We start from the raw sequence: 22,186 nt of genomic DNA on the forward strand, positions 1-22,186 counted from the left end.
AAGATGCCTGCAATATAAACTTTAAAAATCAGGTGCATAGTATGATTCCTTTGTGTGCATATATATATGTGTGTGTATGTGTGTGTGTGTGTATGTGTGTGTGTGTGTAATATGTAGTGGTATGTATTTTTATTTACATACATAATATATACATTAAAATTGTGTTCATATATAGTAGAATTATATATTCACATACATAATGTGTACATTGTGTTCATATACAATCATAAACATCACATACACACACACATATATATAATATAATTTCTGGAAAGCAAAACACTAAAAATTAACAGTAGTAACTTAATGAATGGGATTATGGGTAATTTTACTTTCTTCTTTATGGTATTTTGTATTCTATTAAAACTTTTTGGTATGTGTTACTCTTTTTAATTGGAGAAGAATAATGGCTATAACAATTTTTCACACTAAACAATGCCACTTTTATTTGAGGATAATCTGAGATCCATGTGAGATTCCTGCGCTCAGACTGACACAGTATCTGTAAAGCTTTTTCTTTATGTCTTGTATCAACACGAGAACAGGAGAATTCAAATGCCTTTTGGAAACACTCGGACATTCAGTGACATAGAATATGAGGCCTGAGGGAAGGCAGTGACACAACAAACTGCAGAGCATGCACCCAGCCAAAGGCAATCAAGTCGAAAACTATTTCAAAACACTCCAAAGGCACCCGCAGGCTGACCTGAAAGAGACACTACTGCCTGTGAGGGCCTTCGTGCTCTAACCTGTACCTGCGGGGGCCCAGGCATTCCCAGGCTTACAACTGAACTTCACCCCTCCCTGCAGCCTAGAGTCAGGCCGAGGGGTATCCACTTAGGGGACCACTTTTTCATATTTGTAAGCTGATCTATGTAGAAAAAAGCTTTGTCTCTTCTAATAAACTTGTCCACTTCCTTCTGTAACAAGAGAAAGCAATTTAATTGGTTTATTGCTGTTCTTAGAAAGCTCAGAAACTTCCTTGAGCCTAGGTTTTCTGTTAAAACTATCTCTCCCCCTCCACCACTCTGTTCTTATTCACTTGCTTAGATGATTATTATATTCGGTGTATACCACTAGAAACACTAGAAATACTTTTTATTTTTTGGTATCAGGGATTGAACTCAGAACCCTGAGCTTTCAAGGCAGGAGAGGTGCCACTGAGCTAAATCCCTGGCCCCTAGAAATATTTTTGAAATTCAGATCAGACTGAAGAAAGCAGACCTCAACTAATATACTGAAAAAAGTAACATAAGCATACAATAAAATAATTGCACACATCCTTGATTTGCATATATACTTGATATACTCAGTATTATCTTTATTAGCTGATGCTTTAACTATATAGGCAGAAGATGTAATAGGGAATTTAGTAATTGACATGGAAAAGAATCAGGAGAAATAATCAGTGAAAGAGAAGTTGAAGGGGCTAGGAAGTGGAAATGAATTACATGTTAAATAAATGCATGTTACATCATGTGTGTACAGCAATGATTCTACCAAAAGCAAGATAAAGTGAATAACATCTTTCCTAGGAAGCACACCCTCCTTGCTGGGGACCCTAGATGTCCCCAGTGCAGAATCAGCAGGGATTTCCCTCTCCCCTCCCACACCCAGCCCTGCCCTCTCTGCCCGCCTGGCCACCCAAAACCTCTGTCTCAGAAACTGGAAACGAGAATATGAATATTCCTCAAACTTGAAGTTTGAGAGCTAAGATGTTTATTAAAAATTGATGGTAGGTAATTATCCAAATGGAATGTGCTAGGATGAGTAATATTAAAATTAATTATTAAGTATTTTAAATGGTATTTTATTTTTATATTTATAAGTTGCTCCTTTCTTAGGAATAGAAATTGTAAGGATCAATGAAATGCTATGCAATTCTTTAAGTAAGGACCTTATGTAGATTCAAGGCATGTGCTGGGTCAAGTGTAACTCTGATGGATAAAAGCCAAGCAGTGCTCTGCTCAACCAAATATACACATAACAAAGAACATTAACCAGTCTCTTATTTTTATTGTGTAGTGAAGTAAAACTTCAACATAAGGAAAACTCAAATACAACACTATCTCCTGGCTATTTATAAAAATAAATAACTATGTATCTTAACTATGTATCTCAAATACTCATTAAAATGGAACAAAACAAAACATCTCAGAAATCATTTTAACAATAGTCAAATAATAAGTCTTCTCCCTTTTCAGACTAATTTGAATACTTAAATAGTGTGTCAGGGTCAGAAACTTCAAAGAGCAGAAGTTGGATGAGAAAGCATATTACATCGATGCTTGTAGAGTATTTAGTATGCAGTTAAGATGAACAGGGGCCACAAGAATATTTTAAGAAAAATTGCTCAGCTAAAGATAATGAGGAAGTTTCATATACTTGTTAATCTAAGGAAAGTCTACGGTACAATAAAATCCATGTTATTAAATCTTATTTGTTCCCAAACAAGAACAGTACAGTGGAGTATGAATGAAGTGCACTGATACAAGTATGAATACAGAGAGTGAAATCCTCCGACTGTGGGTGGTACACATCACCACCCAATACCTACCAAAAATCATGGCGTATATACAGACTGACATCTGAAAACAATTACTAGCAGAGACAGAGAAAAACTGCACCGCCATTACTACCCTAAGATATCAAAGGAAGTGAGGACGCCCCGGGGGGAGCACGTTTCACCCTCCCAAGACGGGAAAGTGTGGCAGGATCCCTGGGAACTGGTGAAATATTCCAAGGTTTCCACAGAAAGCCTGAAAGGCAGACACCTTACTGTGCCGCCATAAGCTTGCCTACTGAGGTGACTGATTAATGCCTAGAACCAAGATCTAGAAACTCAGATTCAACAAATTAGCAACAAATTACCGAGAACACAATCAGATGATGTCTGCGGTCCCGTTGAAGTAAAACTTCACCATGAAAGAAGCCAGCCGTGGAGCTGGCAGTGATCTGAAGAAGCAGCAGCAGTCCATAAAGGCCGCTTAATTTTCTTGTCATTTCAGAATTAAGCCACTTCCAGTGCATGCAGATCCCACCAGGTGCACTAAATTGATGTCATTAGGAGCCATCAGGAAATACCCACGGAGACCCACACCAGCACCATGAAGTTTTGTTAAACAGCTGTGTTTTAATTGACTTGTATTATTTAAAATAGGAACAGTTAAAAGTCAGTTATCGGATGTTGTGTAAGAGACGCCTGAAGACTCCAGGGAGACTGAGTTCAGAAGAAAGCCAATCACTGGAACTTCACTCAGGCACTTAAGATTATTACTAGAGGAAGCACAATTAAATCATCAGTTTATCAGCCATCATTATAAATCACCGGGCAACATATTAAGCTTCATTACTTAAGAATCCTTAACCAGGGACTTCCTGAATCATTGAGTCAAAAGCAATCTATTCACTGAAAGGTGCCTCAAGAGTTTTGTGCTTTTTGTTGTTGTTTTGTGTGTGCTGTGATTTTTTTTTAAACCCTGAAAAATTTAGCATGGAAAGAAAATGAAACTCATTGAAATTAATTATCATATTTTTGCATGTTTTAGGCATGCGAAATCTCCAAAATGAAATCAGAGATCTTGAAATATGCAAAGCAAGCCCTGCACAGGCTCCTCAGACTCCACTCCTGAGCGACAGATATTTAACCTGCTTCTTGCATGGAGGCCACACGGTGTGATCAAAGGAGGGAAGATGACCCCGGAGTTTCTTCTCATCGTTGTCCACCTGCCTCGCCACTTCCTGTGCTCGCCTTCCCCAGAGATGGGATTGGACAGCAAAGCACCTCCACCTCTCTGTTTCCAGATTCAAAGCCCATGGATCAGGTTTTGGAAAGAATGCAGGTGTCTGAAAGGAGACAAACTGTAGGCTGCTTCCCCCACAGCTCTAGGCTCACAGCTGAGAGGCAAAGAAGGGGCTTGGGTTGCAGCTCAATGCAGAGAGTGTGCTAGGCATGTTTGGGACTTGGGTTCAAAGCCCAGTAGCAAAATAAATAACTAAACAAATAAGATGGCCACATACCTACAAGGGCATTCTATTATTTCTACTTTTGTATCTTTAAAATTTTTCAAAATAAAGTTTTTTAAAAGAAGAAAGACAATTACTTAAGTGACCACCACATCCCATACATAAGCACACACATCTTAAGCAAAACTGAGCACCCATGTCCTTAACCTTGTGATGCTACCCTCATCAGGGTCACAGGTGTCCCGGCCGGAACGTAGCCCGCACCTTTCAGCACTCCCTACTGGAATATTCGCTCACCAACTGAGGCATCTGCTCACTTCCTTCCAGAAGTTCCGCACTGGACTCCGGATGGGAGAACAGGTAACCCTAAGGCTGGACAAAAGCAGGTGAGTAACTACCATCACCAAGAGCATGAGATGCATGAGTGCCTTGTCCTCCGAAGACAGGGCTCACGTCCCCAAGAGTAGGCCCTCCTCATGGAGACGAATGCTTCAAGGACACAAGTGTCATCACCAAAGATGCAGAGTAACAAATGACAGGAGCACAACCAGGCCTCGGAACAAGAGATGGAGAGAGGAGATGCAGTCTGCATTATGCAAAGGCTGCTTCTGTGTCTAAGTCACTCTGGAGGGCAGGATGTTATTATCACGTTCAGTCTGCCAGCTAGTGAGTCTGCAGTACAGCTCTGCAAATGATGTCTGCTCTATGCACCACCAATACTCTGTCAGCTTGTTCTCCCCCGGAGCTGTGTGACACCTGGGCTCATCCTACTAAAGACACCATTTACTCTCCACATGAGGCCTTACAAAAATGAACACCCATTCTCTGGAAGACATGACGCAAATGGAAAGAGGAAGATATCAACCCATTAATCTGTGAGGGTTAAAGACCAAGAGCTTCAAAGGAAATGTACATGACAACTTTCACATGCCAGATAGTGCTACGGCTACAGTGAGTTTCTCTTGCTTCATCTTTAATGCCTGGACACACATTGTGTTAAGTGACTCTAACGCCTAAATCAAAGTTTATTGTTAGAAGTAGGACCCTTTCCAGATCAGATTCCAATAAGACAAATTCCAAAGGACTGTCTCCATTTTATAGTGAAGTTGTAGTTTGGTAATATCAAACATCTCTCCTACTGAGTGAGTCTCTGCTTTGGTATTAGTACTAGTAATGCTCATTGTGATAGGATAGGATCTGCATCACTACAATTCTATGGTAAGTAGGGGAAAGATGGCCCCTTCCATGCCTATGAATTGAAGTAAATTCATCAACTCTATTAAAAACAATCAATGGACACACTGGTTCACGTGTTTGGTCTAACAACATATGGGTCACCGGCGGGAAGAAATCTATTGGCAACATCAGATCAGGAGACTAAGAAAATGCAACTGAAGTCAAAATCTTGTTCCTACGTCCTGAGGTAGAACACAGGGATGCTAAAATCACACAGGAATCACCAGGAACGGAACTACAGGCTGGTAGTTTAGAGAACAATCACAGACCTACTAGAGAGAAAAGAAAGGCAAAGGCTAAAAACTGGGCTGAGAAGCGTAATGCGAAAAATAATTGAGGAGGAACTGAGAAAAAGGTGCTAAAGCTGAAGTTAAATGCATATGTATTTTGAATAATCTCTTTCCTCATCCTTTGCCATCTTCCGTAACTCCTACAACCAATGGCTTTCTGGGCCCATGGACTCTGCGTCTACCCCATGCAGTCCTGGACTCTGTGTGGTCACTGACAAAACACCAGAAACCGAAACACTTATCTCTTTCGTTCACTACTGAAAGGTTAATGTAAAACAGTCCGCATAAAACAAGATGCTTTTGTCAAAATCTTCAGGACTGCTTCTCTTGCACATCATATTACTGTTCTTCATAACAACTATGCACGCCTGGTCTACCAAACTGGGATTTCAGAGAGAGCTATTTTTGTAATTTTTGGTAGTTTCAGAGAAAGGAGAGTATGAGAGAAGAGGTAGGAAATACACTGACAGAACACAGAGGGATGGCATCAACCCTGGAAAGAATTCCAAAAACAACCCGCACAAGATGCCAGAGCAGCCATGTTTAGCAGGAGCTGTGTGGAGCAGAGGAATAGAGGACAGACTTGGAGGGGCAGGTGAGAGAGGAGGTGGCCACACTGCGGCCGGCAGGGAAGGCCTCTAGACCACACCCACAGGCCCTGGGTGAGCACTTGCAAGGGGAGCGAAGTTGTGACAGAGGTCAGGGTTCCGGGTCCGTCGTGGGCTTAGTCCAGCAGGGTGACAGGGAAAGGGAAGGGAAGGACCCATTGGAGGGGCACTGTGAAGATACTCAGTGCCAGCTCTGTCTTCACTTGACACCTAAAAAGGTCACTTGCAGTCATGGCAGAGGAAGTACTTATGAGAAGGGAAGGATCCTTCTGTTGCCTGGGAACAAACTGCCATTACTATGATCAAATATGTAGAGGGAATGAAAATTCTAACAGCTGATAAAGTCACTTTTGGAGGAAGCTCTCATTAAGCTTAACAGAGGCTTGGAAAAATAAGAGGTTTTGATTTAAGTAAAAATTATTATTTATTATTTTTTTGGTACTGGGGATCGAACTCAGGACCTTGTGCTTTTGAGGCAGGCACCAGAACCACTGAGCTAAATCCCCGGCCTAGTAAAAATTATTTTTAAGAAGAACACAATTGGTTGCAAGGTGATGAATATTTTTTAAATTCTACAGTAATTAACTGTTGATTTTAGCAATGCAGCACTGACTTACATGATTGACAAAGCCATCAACTTTGCTTTGCAAATCTATATTTTATAACTCCTTTTGCAGACCTATTACAAACTTATTACTAACCCAAAGTTCAACGTTTCTGTAAGTGCAACATCACAGACAACACAAGCTGAAGCAGCTAAGCCTTTGTGTGTGTGCCAACGTGGCTTCTGCTTTCATTTATGAAACAGTTTGGCCCAACACCCAGGATAGCATAATCACTGCGCTGGGGCTGGTGTTGCTGCACGGAGAAAAGTTAAACAGAAAACCAGACGGGGGTTGCCTTCAAAGGAGTCACAAAATAATGGACAAGACTGATACTAAGTTTTTGAAAATCATCCACATGTATCACTCAAACTGTGATAACCGCCGTGAAGGAAAACTATAGGGTGTTAGGAAAGCTTATCATAGGTACGCGACGGCAAGTCTGCATCCGGGAAGATGTGCAAGGAGACCGCCTCCAAGCTAAAGTCGCAAGGATGTGGAGAGGGGAGGGAGGAGGGCGGAGGGAGCAGAGGCAGAGAGGAGCAGAGGGAAGGGGCCGCGTGCAGTAGGCGCAAACGCTCTGCTCTCACCTGTTGAGTGATTGTGTCCCACGGCCCCTGGAGCGGCCTCGTCTTATAGGACTCGTGGACTCCGTTCCAGATGTCCTGCAGGGTGAGTGGCCTCCCATCTGTGAAAGAGCATTAAGACACTGAGTTAGCGACCCACCAGACGCGGGCTGCTGGGTACAGATCCAAAGATCTGGAGGAGGATACAGCTTCTCAAAAAACCTTTACTAAGTTCACACATTACTTACACATCACAAGAATGCTCTGTGAACTTCTATTTTTTCCTTGAGAGAACATTAAACATTTAAGCTTTTCTCTGTTGAATCCACCTAGAAGTTAAATCATCTACCCATTCATTGCCTCTAGGAGTTTTACAAAACAAATAAAAGCCAAAAGTGTTTTAGGGAGAACTGACAGATTCGAGCACAGGCAAAGGACCAGGTAAATGGACCCTGTATTCGAAAGGGCTCCCTGTGTATGTCTCTGAGGCCTTAGTGCTCTCTCTGTTCCTTAAAGCAAAGAGACCAACCCCGGGCTTCTCTCAATGTCCTGCTGATCGAGCATCTGTAAGGTCCACATCGCTCCACGAGGTATCATGGAGAACACAGAAAATGAAAACTCGTAATTTCTTCTAGTCAGGACCTACCATCTCCTAGGGAAATTCTGACAGGTCCACAAGTCCTAAAAACAGTAGGCAGAGAGAGGTCACAGCCAGACCAGATGGTCCCTGCCACCCACAATGAGGAGGGGCTGTAACTCTTTATTTGCTTAGGCAGTTGTAATTAATGATCTACATTCAGTAACCATCCAAGTAATGTATTTTATGGAGACCACTACGACACTTATACTTAAGAAAGTAAAGAGAAAACATAGGTAGCTAAATTCAAAAAAGGAAGCAGAACGAAGTAGTTACCTAAAGACTTTAAAAACACACTATAACAAAGAAGGTGTCTAAATGGTTGAATTTAGTGCTGTTTGGCTCACTCAGAACTATCAAATCCTCAAGATATTTGGGTGTGCTCTTTTCATAGGCAAATGCACATTTTTCCTTAGAGAGAATACACCATATACTAAACCACTGGATCCTAAGATGCACTTGGTTGTCAAATGCAACAAAACTTAAGAAAATAATCTACTCAAAAATTCCAAGCAACTAAAGACCACTGTAGTATTCAGACTTACAGAATATGAGTAGAAATGTACAGGGTGTGAAGGTAAAGCTCTAGAGTTATCGTCTAGGCTAAGTTTAAACACTGGAGTTGGCAACTACTTTTTGTGTGCCTGAAAGTTTTTGCTCTTAACTTTACCTGTAAAATGAGGATAATCCTTTTGAAATTTGTTCTCATGAGCTTACATTAGCAAATGCACCTGAGGACTCTGTTGGGCAGTAAGTAAGAGCTCAGTAAATATCAGGTATCTCCTCCCAGCCCCCTCCATTACTACAGTAATTCTCAGTGCTGAAAGATTCATTTCTGGACTGTTGTTTCTGAGAATGTTCCTGTTTCTACACCGTGCACACTGTCTTTGATACCATAATATACTAATCACATAAGCAGGACATTTCTCATGTTTGCCCTGGAAAGTTGAACTTTTCCTCAACCTTTATTTTCAATAAATAGCAATAGAATATTTTGATACATTTCCAATAAGCATCTTCATCTTGGCATTTATCTGGCGGCAGGAGACCATTATCTTGTGATAAATAGTTTTATTCCATTGACATTTCCATGTCTGTAAAATGAACAAGATTTATTCATCCAATTAACATTTGAATGTCATGTTTTGGTACAAGTTAAAAACAAGCTGCCTTCAGCGCAGTGTTACACTTTTCCTGAACGCGTTTGCAGTGTAGGGCCAGACTCTGCTCTTAAGGGCCCTGTATCTTCAAGACACGCATGTGCACATGTGAGTGTGTGTGCACACAGGTGTGTGTTGGAGTCAGAGGGGCTAATACAGTCTTAATTACCTTAGGTCAAATAGTAAACAATTATAAAAGGATGACATGCCTGTAAAGGAGTTCTTACAGTCAAAGCCAGAAGAAATCAAGTAGAGAGGAAATGAAAGGTTGGAGCTGATATAACTGCTAATTTGATAAATAAGGCAACCCAGGTCTTGGGAAATACAAATCCCCAAAATTATGCAGTCAGCTCCGTTCTGAGCTGAGGTCCAAAGCCAGGTTTCAGGACTCGTAATCCAGTGTTCTTCCTGCTGCTTCCGGGGGCAGAGGCTGCAGATGCTTTATAAAACACTTATGGAAAAAAATGGGAAATCAAAAAATGCTCTTCTCAACATCACCTCCTTTAAGACGATGAAAGCTCTTCAGACCTACAGGAGACACTAGGTTTAGTGTCTCCATTTAGCATCGGTGATGCTTTTGATTTTACTCCTTAGAATAACTCCGTCAATAACGTGAGCATGGACTGTATGGTTAGATGTCACCACAGGCGGACACCTGCCCTCTCTCCTGGGCACATTCCTACAACTTAGCGTAATAAGCACCTAGCAGCAATGTGGAGAGACCCCCGGGATAACTACAGAATTTTCACCAGGTGGGATACTAGAATTGAGATTATATACCATAAATTTTCAGACATATCAAGTCTAGAGAGATGAACTCCTGGGCCAGGGATGTAGCTCAGCGGCCCAGAGCCTGCCTGGCAAGCGCGAGGCCCTGAGTTCAATTCTCGGTATGGGGGGCGGGGGAGAGGGAGGAACTTGTTAGGAATTAAAAAGTGATCTTGTCAGCCTAGAATAACAACAACAGAGTTAAAAACAGGTTAAAAGCCAATATAGTTTTACTTTTGTCACAAAATACTTAAAATTTATAGATTTTCCAGTTTTCTTTAAACTAGTCTTTCTAGTTTTTAAAAAGGCAGTACCCATTAGTAGCACTAGGTTCTTCCTACATCATTTAATAAAAACAGATTAACATAAATGCACTTCTCTATGTCCCTTTGGTTTTAAATTTGTATGGAGTTTTGGGGTATAACTCAGTGGTAGAGCTTATGTTTAGCATGCACAAGGCCCTGGGTTCAATCCCTGGCACCCCCAAAAATTACAGCTAGGAAAAAAATTTTTTTGAGACAGAATTTTGCTATATAGTTCATACTTGCCTTGAACTCACTGTGTAGCACAGGCTGGGCTCAAATTTACGGCCATCTTCCTGCCTCAGCCTTCCGAGGGCTGAGATTACAGGTGTGTGGTATTGCCATCTGGCTACATTTTTTAATAATAAGTAAAAAAAAAAACATGAAAACATCACTGTGCTTTTTCTTTCTCTCTCACTCAATCTTGCAAAACCAGAAACCTAGGAATCATTCTACATTGCTCGCTCTTTCTCAACATTATGCCTCATCATGAAAAACATGGTCTGTTATATTATATTCTAAATTTCTCTGGAATCTGTGCTGTCTGCTCCATTGCTATTATACTGGGGTTCAAGTCCAAGTGCCTCCAAAGAGCCTGCCTCGGTCCTCCAGGCTCCAGTGCTTGGTCACTGCCCCTGCTGGTTTCTAACACAACCTGATGCAACTTCCTTGCTGAGCACTGTTCTCTAGTTCCCCTCCTTTCATGTGTGAAGTCCAAACACTGAGGTCACCTGGGCCTGCTGACCGAGCTGTCTCCCCTACTCTTCCTATGATCAGCCTTTAGTGAAGGTGGCAAATCTACCCCAACACACACTCACTCCAACCAGTCACTCCTTTGTCCTGTTTGGTATTTTTCATAGCAACTATCTCTCTAGGAAATTATCATACTTTCTTGTATATTCATCATTTCCTGCCCTTCCTAACTAGTAGGCAAGTTCCCTGGAAATAGACCTTGTTCCCCTCCACCTGAATGAAGGTCTGGCACACCATAAATGGTCATAAAGACTAGAAGATGGGAGTATACTTTTTCCTCTGCAGTATTATGATGTAAATATTTCCTACATTGGTAAAAAGTCAGCATTATGATCTACTGGCTATGTGTGAGTGTACTAAAATGGTGTGCTGTAATATACTTATGTATTCCTCTGCTGTTGGTCATTTAAATTATTATCAGCTTTGAAATAGCACCTGGCCCAACAAAGTCACAAAGTAAGTCATAGCCATTTCTCTTCTTTTCTATTATTTTCTTTTGATAAATTCCCTAGAATGGAATTACTAAGTCAAAGTGAAAAATAACTGCTTTAATTCAAGACAGAAAAACTAGTAGCTCACCACATCAAGATTCTCTCTGGGATAATGAGATAAGAAGTTAATTTTAAAAAGAGATATTTGTATAATTTGGCACGATGTATGCCAAGCATTGTTCAAGCCTTTGTGATACATTAGTGAGCAAAACAATGGATTTATGGAGGTTATGTTCTAGCTGAGCTGGGACAAGGAAGCTACCGTAAACAGGAATGCAATAAATGAGCACAATGCATCATATGTTAAGAGGCAATATGTACTATGGTAAAAAGAAAAAAGATAGTAGACTAAGGAATGCCAGAAATGGATGGCTTTGCAAATTTTGACCTCACTGAGAAAGTAACATGTGAGCAAACACTGGGCAGTGTTAGCTATTCAGATACCTGTCAGAGAGAAGTATGCATGGTACAGGGAAAGGGAGAGTAAACCATGGAAAGGGTACAGCACAGCAGGGTAGGGGAAACCACTGAGCACTTGCAGGAAACACATAGCTATTAATTAAACACACATAACAGTAACACGATATAACTCACATACATACAAATGCATTTAAAATGCCTCACCTCAGCAAAGATGGCCATGATGTACTGGGAAAGGGAACAATTCAATAGAAAGAGATAATAATTTTAAATATATAAGCACTGAATGTTTGTCCACCCAACTTCATAAAACAAAAACTACTGGACACAAAAAGACAGATACACTAATATACTACAGATACAAATACACTATAGACACTAATACAATCACAGCAAGGGACTTCAATACTCCACTCTCACAAATAGACAGGTTAATTAGAACAAAATTAACAACAACAACAAAATCAGAGTTAAACCACACCACTGAACAAAGAGAATTAACAAATATCTACAGAGTGTTTCATCCAACAGAATACACACTTTTCTCAGCAGCAAACAGAACTTTTTCCAAAACAGATCATATCTTAGGTCATAAAGCATGCTTAAATAAATATAAAAGAATTGAAATAATTCTCTGTTTACTATTAGATCATTGTGGAATGAAATTAGAAATCAATAGCAAAAGGAACCACAGAAACTCTGCAAACACATGAAGAGTAAATAATACATTGTCGAATAATCAATAAGTAACAAGAAATTAGGAAAGAAAGTTTCTAGACTCAAATTATAGTAAAAGAACAACATAATAGAACCTATGAGACAAAATGAATGCAGTTATAACAGGGAGCTTTGTAGCTGTGAATGCTGTATACTCATTTCAAGAATTGAATTGATAAATAGCCTATTGATGTGTCTCAAGAAAAACAAGAACAATCCAAATCCAAAACTAGTAGAAGGAAAAAAATTATAAAGATCAGAGCAGAAATTAATGAAATTGAGTCTAAAAAACATGAAGAATCAATGAATCAGAGTCAGTTCTATGAAAGGGTAAAATAGATTCCTACCAAAAGAAGGAAAGCAAAAAATCATACCAAAGCAAATTAGAATTGAAAAAGTTCTTTAAATTTAGGAGGTTTGATTTTTTTGGAGTTCTTAATAAATACTAGATACTAGTCCTTTGTCTGAGGAGTACCTAGTGAAAAACTGTTCCCATTCTGTAGATTGTCTCTTCACTCTGTTGGTGGTTTCTTTTGCTGGGCAAAAGCTTTTTAATTTTATATGATCCCAGTTGTTGATTCTTTGCAATATTTTTTGTGTGACTGGAGTTTTGTTCATAAAGTCTTTGCCTATACCAATATCTTCAAGCATTTTATGTATGTTATCTTCATCAGATTAAGTGCCTCTCTTTTAATATTTAGATCTTTGATCCATTTCAATTTTAGTTTAGTGCATGCTGAGAGATATGGGTATGGTTTAATCTTTGGCATGTGGAAAGCCAGCTTTCCCAGCACCATTTACTAAAGAGGCTATCTTTCTTCCAGTCCAAAAATGGACATCTGAAATGAACAGACACTTCTCAGATGAAGAAGTACAAACCAGCAAATAAATATATAAAAAATGTGCAACATCACTGGTCATTTAAGAAATGCAAATTAAAACAACACTGAGATTCCATCTTACTCCAGAAAGAACAGTCATCATCAAGAAACCAACCAACAACAAATGCTAGTGAGGCTGTGGGGAAAGAGGAACCCTTCCCCTTTGTTGGTGGGACTATAAATTGGTGCAACCACTATAAAAATCAGTCTGGAGATTCCTTGCAAAAACTAAAACTAGAGGTTCCATTTGACCCAGATATTCCCTTTCTAGATATCTTCTCAAAAGAGTTAAAAGCATCATACCACAGTGATATATGCATACCCATGTTTATAGCAGCACAATTTATAATAGCTAAATCTTGGAAACAGTCCATATGCGCATCAATGGAAGAATGGATAAATAAAACATACAATAGAGTACTACTCTACTATAAAGAAGGATAAACTTGAGACATTTTTAGGTAAATGGACACACCTAGAGACCATAATTTTAAGTGAAATAAGTCAGACACACAAGATTAAATATCATAGTGTTTTTCTTGCATGAGAAACCCAAAAGGTTGAAGGGAGAGGAGGGGAATGGGGAAAAGGAGAATTAAATATATTATGTAAAAATTCTCTATGATGAATATGATCATTATGTATTACAAACATGTACCAACAAAAAAAGCAATAGACAACTCAAAAAAAAAAAAAAAAGAAACAGATGAAATCACAATGGACACCACCCAAATCCAGAGGATTATAAGAAACTATTTATAAAACTCATATTCCAATAAACTGGAGACACTAGAAGAAATGGACACACATAAATTACCAAGATTGAGCCCAGAAAATATAAACCAATAACAGGCAGTGAAATAGAGATGGTAATGAAAACTCTACTGAGAAAAATCCAGCACCCCATAGATTCATCACAGAATTCAACCAGAACTTCAGGGAAGATGTAATGCCCATATTCCTCAAAGTCCTTCATGAAATTGAAAGGGCAAGAGCACAACCAAACCCATTCCTGGAAGCCAGCATTACCCTGGTAGTAAACCAAACAAGAGAATTAAGAGAAAAAGAAAACTATAGGCCAATGTCTTTAATAAACATAGATGTAAAAATTCTCAATGAGAGCTGGCGATTTAACTCAGTGGTTCTGTCGCCTGCCTAGCAAACACAAGGATCTGAGTTCAATCCCCCGTACCAAAAAAAACAAAAGCAAAAACAAAACTAAGAAGTTTATGGTGGACTAAAATAAGCACACTTAAACATCAACGAATTCTCAATGATACTGGAAAACAAAATGTGATAAATCATCATGACCAAGTGGGCTTCATTCCAAGGATGCAAGGATGGTTCAACATATGAAAATCAGTAAATGTAAAACATACCATAAACAGAAGCAAGGATAAAAATCACATGATCATCTCAACAGATACAAAAAGGCTTTGGCAAAATCCAACAGCCATTCATGTTAAAAAATTCTGATGAAAATAGGCACAGAACGAACTTATCTTAGATTGACAAAGCCATTTATGAGAAAGCCAATGCCAACACCATACTAAATAGGGAAAAATTGAAGGCCTTTTCTCTAAAATCAGGAACAAGACAAAGATGACCACTCTCAGCACTTTGTTCAATATAGTACTCAAAACTTTACCCAGAGCAATCAGGAAAGAGAAAAAAAGAAAAGAGGTATGCATAGGAAAGGAAGAAGTCACACTACCCTTATTCACAGATGACATGATCTCTTACACAGAAGACAAAAAACCCTTCACCAAAGACTTCTAGAACTACTAAACAAATTCAGCAAAATTCTGGATACAAAATTAATGCATAAAAAACAACAGCATTCCTGTACAGCAACAATGAAATGAGAAATGAGAAAGAAATCACAAAAACAATTCCATTCACAATAGCTTTTTAAAAATTAATAGTGATGTATTAACCTAACCAAGGAAATAAAATCCTATGAAAAAAAGAGATTGAAGAGGACATCAGAAAATGAAAAGATATCCCCTGTTCCTGAATAGGCACAATGAATATTGTGAAAATGGCCATTTTACCAAAAATGACATATACATTTAATGCAATGCCAATCGGAATGTCAACAGCATCCTTCACAGAACTAGAAAAGGCAATTCTAAAATTCATATGGAAGTAGAAGAGACCCAGAATAGCAAAAGCAATCTCGGGTAACAAGAGCAAAGCTAGAAGCATCCCAAGCCCAGGTTTCAAGCTATATTACAAAGTTAGAGTGATAAAAATGGCATGATGCTGGCACAAAACAGACATGTAGATCAATGAAACAGAGCTGAGGATGTAGAAAAACCCCAAGGACATTCAAGTATTTGTCTTTGACAGAGTGGCCAAAACATACACTGGAGGAAAGCTGGTGTCTTTAACAAATGGTGCTGGGAAAACTGGCTTTCCACAGGCAGAAGGATGAGTCTAGCCCCAACTCACTCACTATGTACTAAAATTAAGTTGAACAGATCAAAGACCTAGATATAAAAACAGAAAGGGTGAATCTCCTGGAAGGTAAAACTTGTGAAGACATAAGCATAGGGAGGACTTTTTAAAAACAGAATCCCAGTTGAGCAAGAAATAATACCAATAACCAACAAATGGGACTATATCAAATCAAAATTCTTCTGCATAGTAAAGGAAACAACCAACAGAGTGAAGGGATAACCTTCAGAATGGGGGAAAAAATTTGTCACCTACTCTTCAGAAAGAGGATTAATATCTAGAATACATGCCAAAGCCCCAAAATACTAGACCTCCCCAAATAAAAGGCACAATGCAAAAAACGGGCAAATGAAATGAATAGGCATTTCTCAAAAGAAGTACAAATGGCCAGTGAGTACATGAAAAGGTAACTGGCATCTTGGGCCACTAGTGAAATGCAAATCAAAACAACCCTGAGACTCCATCTTACTCCAGAAAGAATGGCCAACAAGAACCAAAAACAACAAATACTGGTGAGACTGTGGGGGCAAAGGAACCTTAATACAATATTGGTGGGGATGTAAACTTGTACAACCTTTGTGCAAATCAGTATGGAGAATCCTCAGACAATTAAAAATAGAGATTCCATTTGACCCAGCTATTCTTCTTCTGAGTATCTTCCCCCCAAATTAAAGACATCATATTACAGTGACGCATGCACACCATGCTTATTACAGCACAACTTATAATAGCTAAATCTTGGAAGCAGCCTATATGCCCATCAACAAATGAATGGATAAAGAAAATATGGTATTTATACACAATGAAGTACTCCTCTGCCATAAAGAAAGATAAATTTGAGTCATCTGTAGGAAAGAGATTGTACCCTGAGACCATAAAGCTAAGTGAAACAAATCAGACACAGGAGGTTAAATATTGCATGTTTTCTCTCAAATAAGAAAGCCAAAATATAAATAAAGAACAATGTAGAAGATACACAATAGAAAACAGGGAGAGAAGCTCTGTGGAGATGGGAGGGATCTGAGGGGGAGGGAGACAGGAAGTAAGGGAAGGGAAGCAAAGAGGGTCACGATGCCGTATGTTTATACCCGCTCCCTGTGATTAATGTATTTATTAGCTTTCACAAACGTATTACTAATAAAAGAGGGAAAAATAAAGTGCCTCATCTCAGAGTTGTGTCACCATCACCTTCTTAGAGCACTTAATGTGAAAAAGAAACCTCGAACTCATTAGCAGTCACCCCTCACCCCCCTCCTCCTTCCATCCTAGGAACCCGACTTCCCTTCCACTGCTATGAACTTACCATTTCTATGCATTTCATACAGGTGCAGTCACACACACGGGTCTTCCCCCACTCAGCCTGTCTTCCAGGTTCAGCCATGTGCCGGTGCCTCATTGTTTTTCAGTCAGTTCATATTTCACTCTGCTATATACCATATTTTTCTTATGCAGTCATCATTTGGAGTTTTTCCCCTGCAGGACCATTATGAAGAGTGACCCACGTACAAGCTCTGGCATGGCCATGTGTTGTCTCTTCTCTTGTGTGCACCCTTAGGAGTCAGACTGACGAGTCTTGTGGTAACTGCTTAACCCTCGGAGTACCTGCCAGGCTTCTCCAAGGTGGCTGTGCTGTCTAACATCCCACAGCAGTCCAAGTGGGGTTCTAATCGCTCTGTGCCCTTCCCAACATTTGATCATGTTTTGTTTTTCACTTGCAGCCATCCTAATAGGCACTAAGTGTCACAACTCACTGTGATTTCGATTTGCACTGATTTCCCTTATAATACATCACGCTGAGCATATTTTCATGTCACTAAATGTCTGTTCAGACCCTCTGCCCTGCTTCATTTAATGTTTTGTTTTTAGAGTCCTGGGGATTGAACCCAGGCCTTTCACGCTGAGCTACTTCCTCAGCTTTTATGTTTTAGAGGCAAGGTCTCCCTAAATGGCCAAACTGCCCAGAGTGGGCTTGAACTTGGGACCGTCCTCCTCATTGTCTTAAGAGTGCTGGGATCACAGGTGTGCACCACCTCATCAGCTCCTGTCCTGTTTTTTAATTGGGATATTCTCTTATTGCAGTGGTGTAAGAGTTTTAAATACATTCTAGATACAAGGCCTTTATCAAATATATTTATTTGTAAATATTTTCTCTGTTTCAGTGGGCTATCTTTTCATTTTCTTGATGGTGATCTTTGAAACACAGTTTTGAACTTTGATGAAGTCCAGCTTGTCCATCGTTTATCTTTGGTGGTTTAGGGTTACAGCTATATTTCTGCCTAGTCCAAGCTCAGACATCTTTACTCCTGTGAAGGACGATGATGTCTCAGCAGAGGATCACTGCAGAGGTTTCCACCTGGGGCAACACCACCATCTGTCTTAGGTTTGATAAAGGTCATATTCTACATCTCTTTTAAGGACTGGAACTGACTGAAACACAAATGACTATCTCTTTGGATCTGCCATTTCTGCTATTTTACTGTTTTCTCTGTGCCCGCAGTGGGGGACCTGCACCTACATGGAGGACTTCACGTGGGCAGGCACCCTGAGTACTTGGCTCCCTGTTCTATCCCCAGCACCTGTGTCAGAGCAGTTGCAGCTGGACCTGAGAGACCAGGTAAAACAGGGACCAGGGATTGTGCCAACACCACACACAAGCCCAAGATGGGTCACGGGCATCAGGAGCAAACTGCCCATAGAGAGGAGAAGGTGGCTTTCTAGAGAGAGGCAGCAGCAAGAGGCCGGGAAAATCTCACCTTGGTAGAGTCCCTGCTCAGTTCCAAAGAAGCCCAGCCATGCCTTATTTCTGGGAGGTGGTTTTTCTTTGTAATAAGCCCTATTCTTCTCCAGTTGAATTTTCTGAACCAACTTGAATTCTCTGATTTTCACAAATAGGGAAAGTTGGGAAAACAACAGAGCATAGGCCCCCGTGATGATGAGTCTGAAGGCTATTCTCCCTGGAGTGAGTCACAGCTATCACTTCCTTGATAAAAACCCCTCCAGACCATGGGCACCAGCTTCCAAAATCTAACTCCTTAGGAAAATGGAGAAACGTCAATGTGACCATTAATCTAATATATCAACGTCACTAGATTAAGAAATCCCGAGCAGATGAGTAGAGCTCACTCTTGGGTGTGTCTGGGTGGTCACAGAGGTGTGGCCTTGGGTACTATATCTGGTCCCTGGCCCCTTCCTCTCTGGTGCTGTTCCCCTGCTCTGCTTCCTGGTTGCCATGAACTAAGCAGCTTTGCTCCACGAAGCCCTTCTGCCAGGATGTTCCTGTCTTGGAGCCATCTCCCATGGACTGAATCCCCAGAAACCACAAACCAAATTAATCTATGGGTGTTGGGTATTGTGTTTCAGTGGCAGGAAAGCTAACAGAGTCAATAAGTAATTACAATACCCTTGCCAAAATATTTGCTCCTTCCAGGCCCATGTCTGGGCTGGTTCTCCAGAGCCACTTGGAGGTCTCTTTAGTTCCTCCTGAGGTTCTGAGTCTAGCACTCTGGCAACAGCATGCTAGGCCTGGTGGGACTCTGATGTTTAAAACAAACATTTCCAGTCCTAAATATTTAAAAGCCTGTTCTTCAAAATACTCACCTAGGGAGGTTAACTGACTATCAACAAATTCAACAAATATTTGTTCCAACAATGCTGTAATGCTGATAATGGAACTGTTCTTTTGGAACTTCTTTCAGAGACAGGCAAGAAATTAATTGCTTTGTAGTCACAATTAGGTTGTAATAATAATTTTTAAAAGGATGCCTGTCTTATTCCCTATGTTTGGCTTGCAATGATTGTGCTGTCTCGGAAAAAAATCACCTTTAGTGGGTAACCATCTGCCAACTTTCTATGGAATAGGAAACATTTCAAAAGCAGTAGTTCTCAAAATGTGTTGAGTCATAACACTATGATTGGCAAAAATTTATAGTTTGTTTTTCCTCTGTATCTTTGTTTCTGCTGACCATTTACACTGTAAAACATCTAGGTAAATACAGCTTTTTGTTGTTGTTGTTTGACAATAATGACCTAACAAAGCGTTCTCTTCCTTGGCCCTTCATCGTTGGTTTGCCTAGTCGGATTCACACTTTTCATGATCAAAGATAGACAAAAGTTAATTGTTCCGATCTTTTATACAAAAACAAAAACGCTTTGACCCAATCAGCAGTATCTTCAAAATCTCAGGATACACTATTGACACTTCAAATGTATTGATTGTGACTCATTAAAAAACAAAATGAAGTGCCAGGGGTTTGGCTCAGTGGTTCTGCTGCCTGCCTTGCAAGTGCAAGGTCCTGAGTTCAATTGCTGGTACCAAAAAAAACAAAAACAAAACCAAAAAAACTGTGCAGGAGATTTAGCTCAGCGGTTCCGTCACCTGGCTTGCAAGAGCAAGGTCCGGAGTTCGACCCCCAGTACAAAAAAACAAAATGAAACTTCCAGGAATACCACAGTAATCATTGAACTGGAAGAGCCAAACATGTAAAGAATCACATCACAAAAATAGAGCTTAACTAGGACAGAAACTTAAAGTATTTTGTATCTATGCATGAAAATGGAAGAACCAAAGCTTAAAATATGGACATAAATAAATACTGGCTAAGCACATAAACATAATATCGAGTACCTACACATGCAGTCCAAAGTAACTCCAACCAGGGACTGTAAGCCACGTTAAGAAGGACTGGTTTCCCCTGCCCGGCCTCCGTCTCCTCCGACACACTCAACCCACAACTCCCCAGCTTCAGATACAAGATACGCATTCAATAGCACCGATTCCAACATGTGTAGGAATTAACCACACTGAGGCTGAGGAGCTCAGCAAAATCCCTCAAATACTTGAAAAATCAAAGCAGACACCAAAATTATTTCAGCTGAGACCCATAACGTCATTTAGTTAACATGTGTTTATTGAGCGCCTGCTCCGTGCCTGTGTCACCCAGAATAAAACACACATGTAAGCTAAAACCATGTTCTGTCCAACAACCCAAAATGCCAAATGACCAAAGGGGAAGCCACATTTGGCAAAAGAAAAAAGGAATAATTAAAAATTAAGATCTTCAGCATCTGCCAGTAGCATTTAACATTTTCATATAAAGTCTCTCAATTGAATAATAACCTACATGTCAAGTAATCTATATATTAGTCAAAATGTGCAGCTTTCTAAATTAAATTTCTCAGGGCTATTAGTTTTCATGAATCCAATAACAGCATGAGATATTTCACATGCACTTCCTACCCCTAGCGCAAGCCCACTGCAGTTACCTTTATCCTTCTTGTGCAGGTCTCACTAAAACTTAACCTAAAATGAAGATTAACAAGAACATAAGTGATTCATAGTCAGTTTAAGAATAACGTCCTGGACGTGGTTCCTGGAAATAAAGAGGAAAGAGTGGGTTTTCACAGTGAGATGTGCCACTGGTGTTCATAGGATGCCTTCAACACACCTTTGAAGGACATAAAAATTCATGTCAGACTGGCAGTGAGACACAGCTCATGCTCTGCCAAAGGGGAAAATTCATTTTTGCTTCAGTGAGAAAATTATATTGTAATATGAAATGAGTGTAATTGTTCCTGTACATTCAGATCAGGTACTGACTGCGCTGGCTAATTCTGCGATTTTCATTATTCCTATAAACAGTTTAACACTTTGTATCTTTATTAATCTCAGGAAATCTGAGTGGAAATTCCAAAAGTACACACGATGGCAACTTCTTTTTACTTACACATCACATCAACTAATTTAATCCACATGTTTCTTGAATTGCAGTTATTTGAATGACAGCGCCCTGCGGTGAAGAATGGGCTACAGAATTTAAGCCCCAACTCCATGGTGTGGGGGCACTCTTTATAAACCCTCTGCCTCTCTGCACCCTCAGCTGCTGGGGCTGCGTGTGTTCATGATGACAGTGCCCACCTTTGTTGCCAGGAAGGTCCAGGTGGAGCACAGCAGCACCCTGAGAGGTAGTTCCACACGGCAGGGGGCGAGCCTCAGAACTCCACGCAGAAGGTCTTACACCTCAGATTGTTTTTCAGGTGATGAAAGGCATTTTAATGCCTTGCTCAAGGTCTTACACTCAATAAGCCACGGGGCTGGGAATCAGAACGGAGAACCCAGTGTGTCTCACTACCGTCCTGCGTGTGTCAGTACACTCGTGCTTCTTAGAACTGTACAGTGATGCACACATGAGCTGTGCTTTGCTCCTGCTGCTAACTGGTCTCCACCAGTCCGCACTGACAGAGGAGTATGATCTGCAAGTCTGTCTCACTCCCCTCACTAGACTGAAACCTCCTCGAAGGCATTGCTCATCTCTGATTCTTGTTATTCATCT

At 40.2% G+C, this 22,186-nt stretch overlaps 1 protein-coding gene across 8 annotated transcripts in view; it reads right to left on the minus strand.

The window, feature by feature from the left end:
- Window positions 1-22,186, minus strand: part of Atg10 (autophagy related 10) — a 268,942-nt gene that overhangs the window by 67,198 nt on the left and 179,558 nt on the right. For 7 of the 8 annotated variants that reach the window (XR_015439007.1, XM_021255724.2, XM_021255723.2 and 4 more), the window contains one exon: window positions 7,293-7,390. Coding sequence is in view for 7 of the 8 variants with exons in the window: in XM_021255724.2 (XP_021111383.1) it covers window positions 7,293-7,390 (98 nt within the window). In the remaining variant the exon portion in view is untranslated. Of the gene's footprint in view, window position 1; window positions 921-7,292; window positions 7,391-22,186 lie in introns of those variants that run through there. The other variant, XM_021255726.2, reaches the window with a different exon arrangement.

Source organism: Heterocephalus glaber, unplaced genomic scaffold, assembly GCF_053883595.1.
Source record: "Heterocephalus glaber isolate CG9 unplaced genomic scaffold, H.glaber_assembly_v1.0 deba00001465, whole genome shotgun sequence".
NCBI lineage: Eukaryota > Metazoa > Chordata > Mammalia > Rodentia > Bathyergidae > Heterocephalus > Heterocephalus glaber.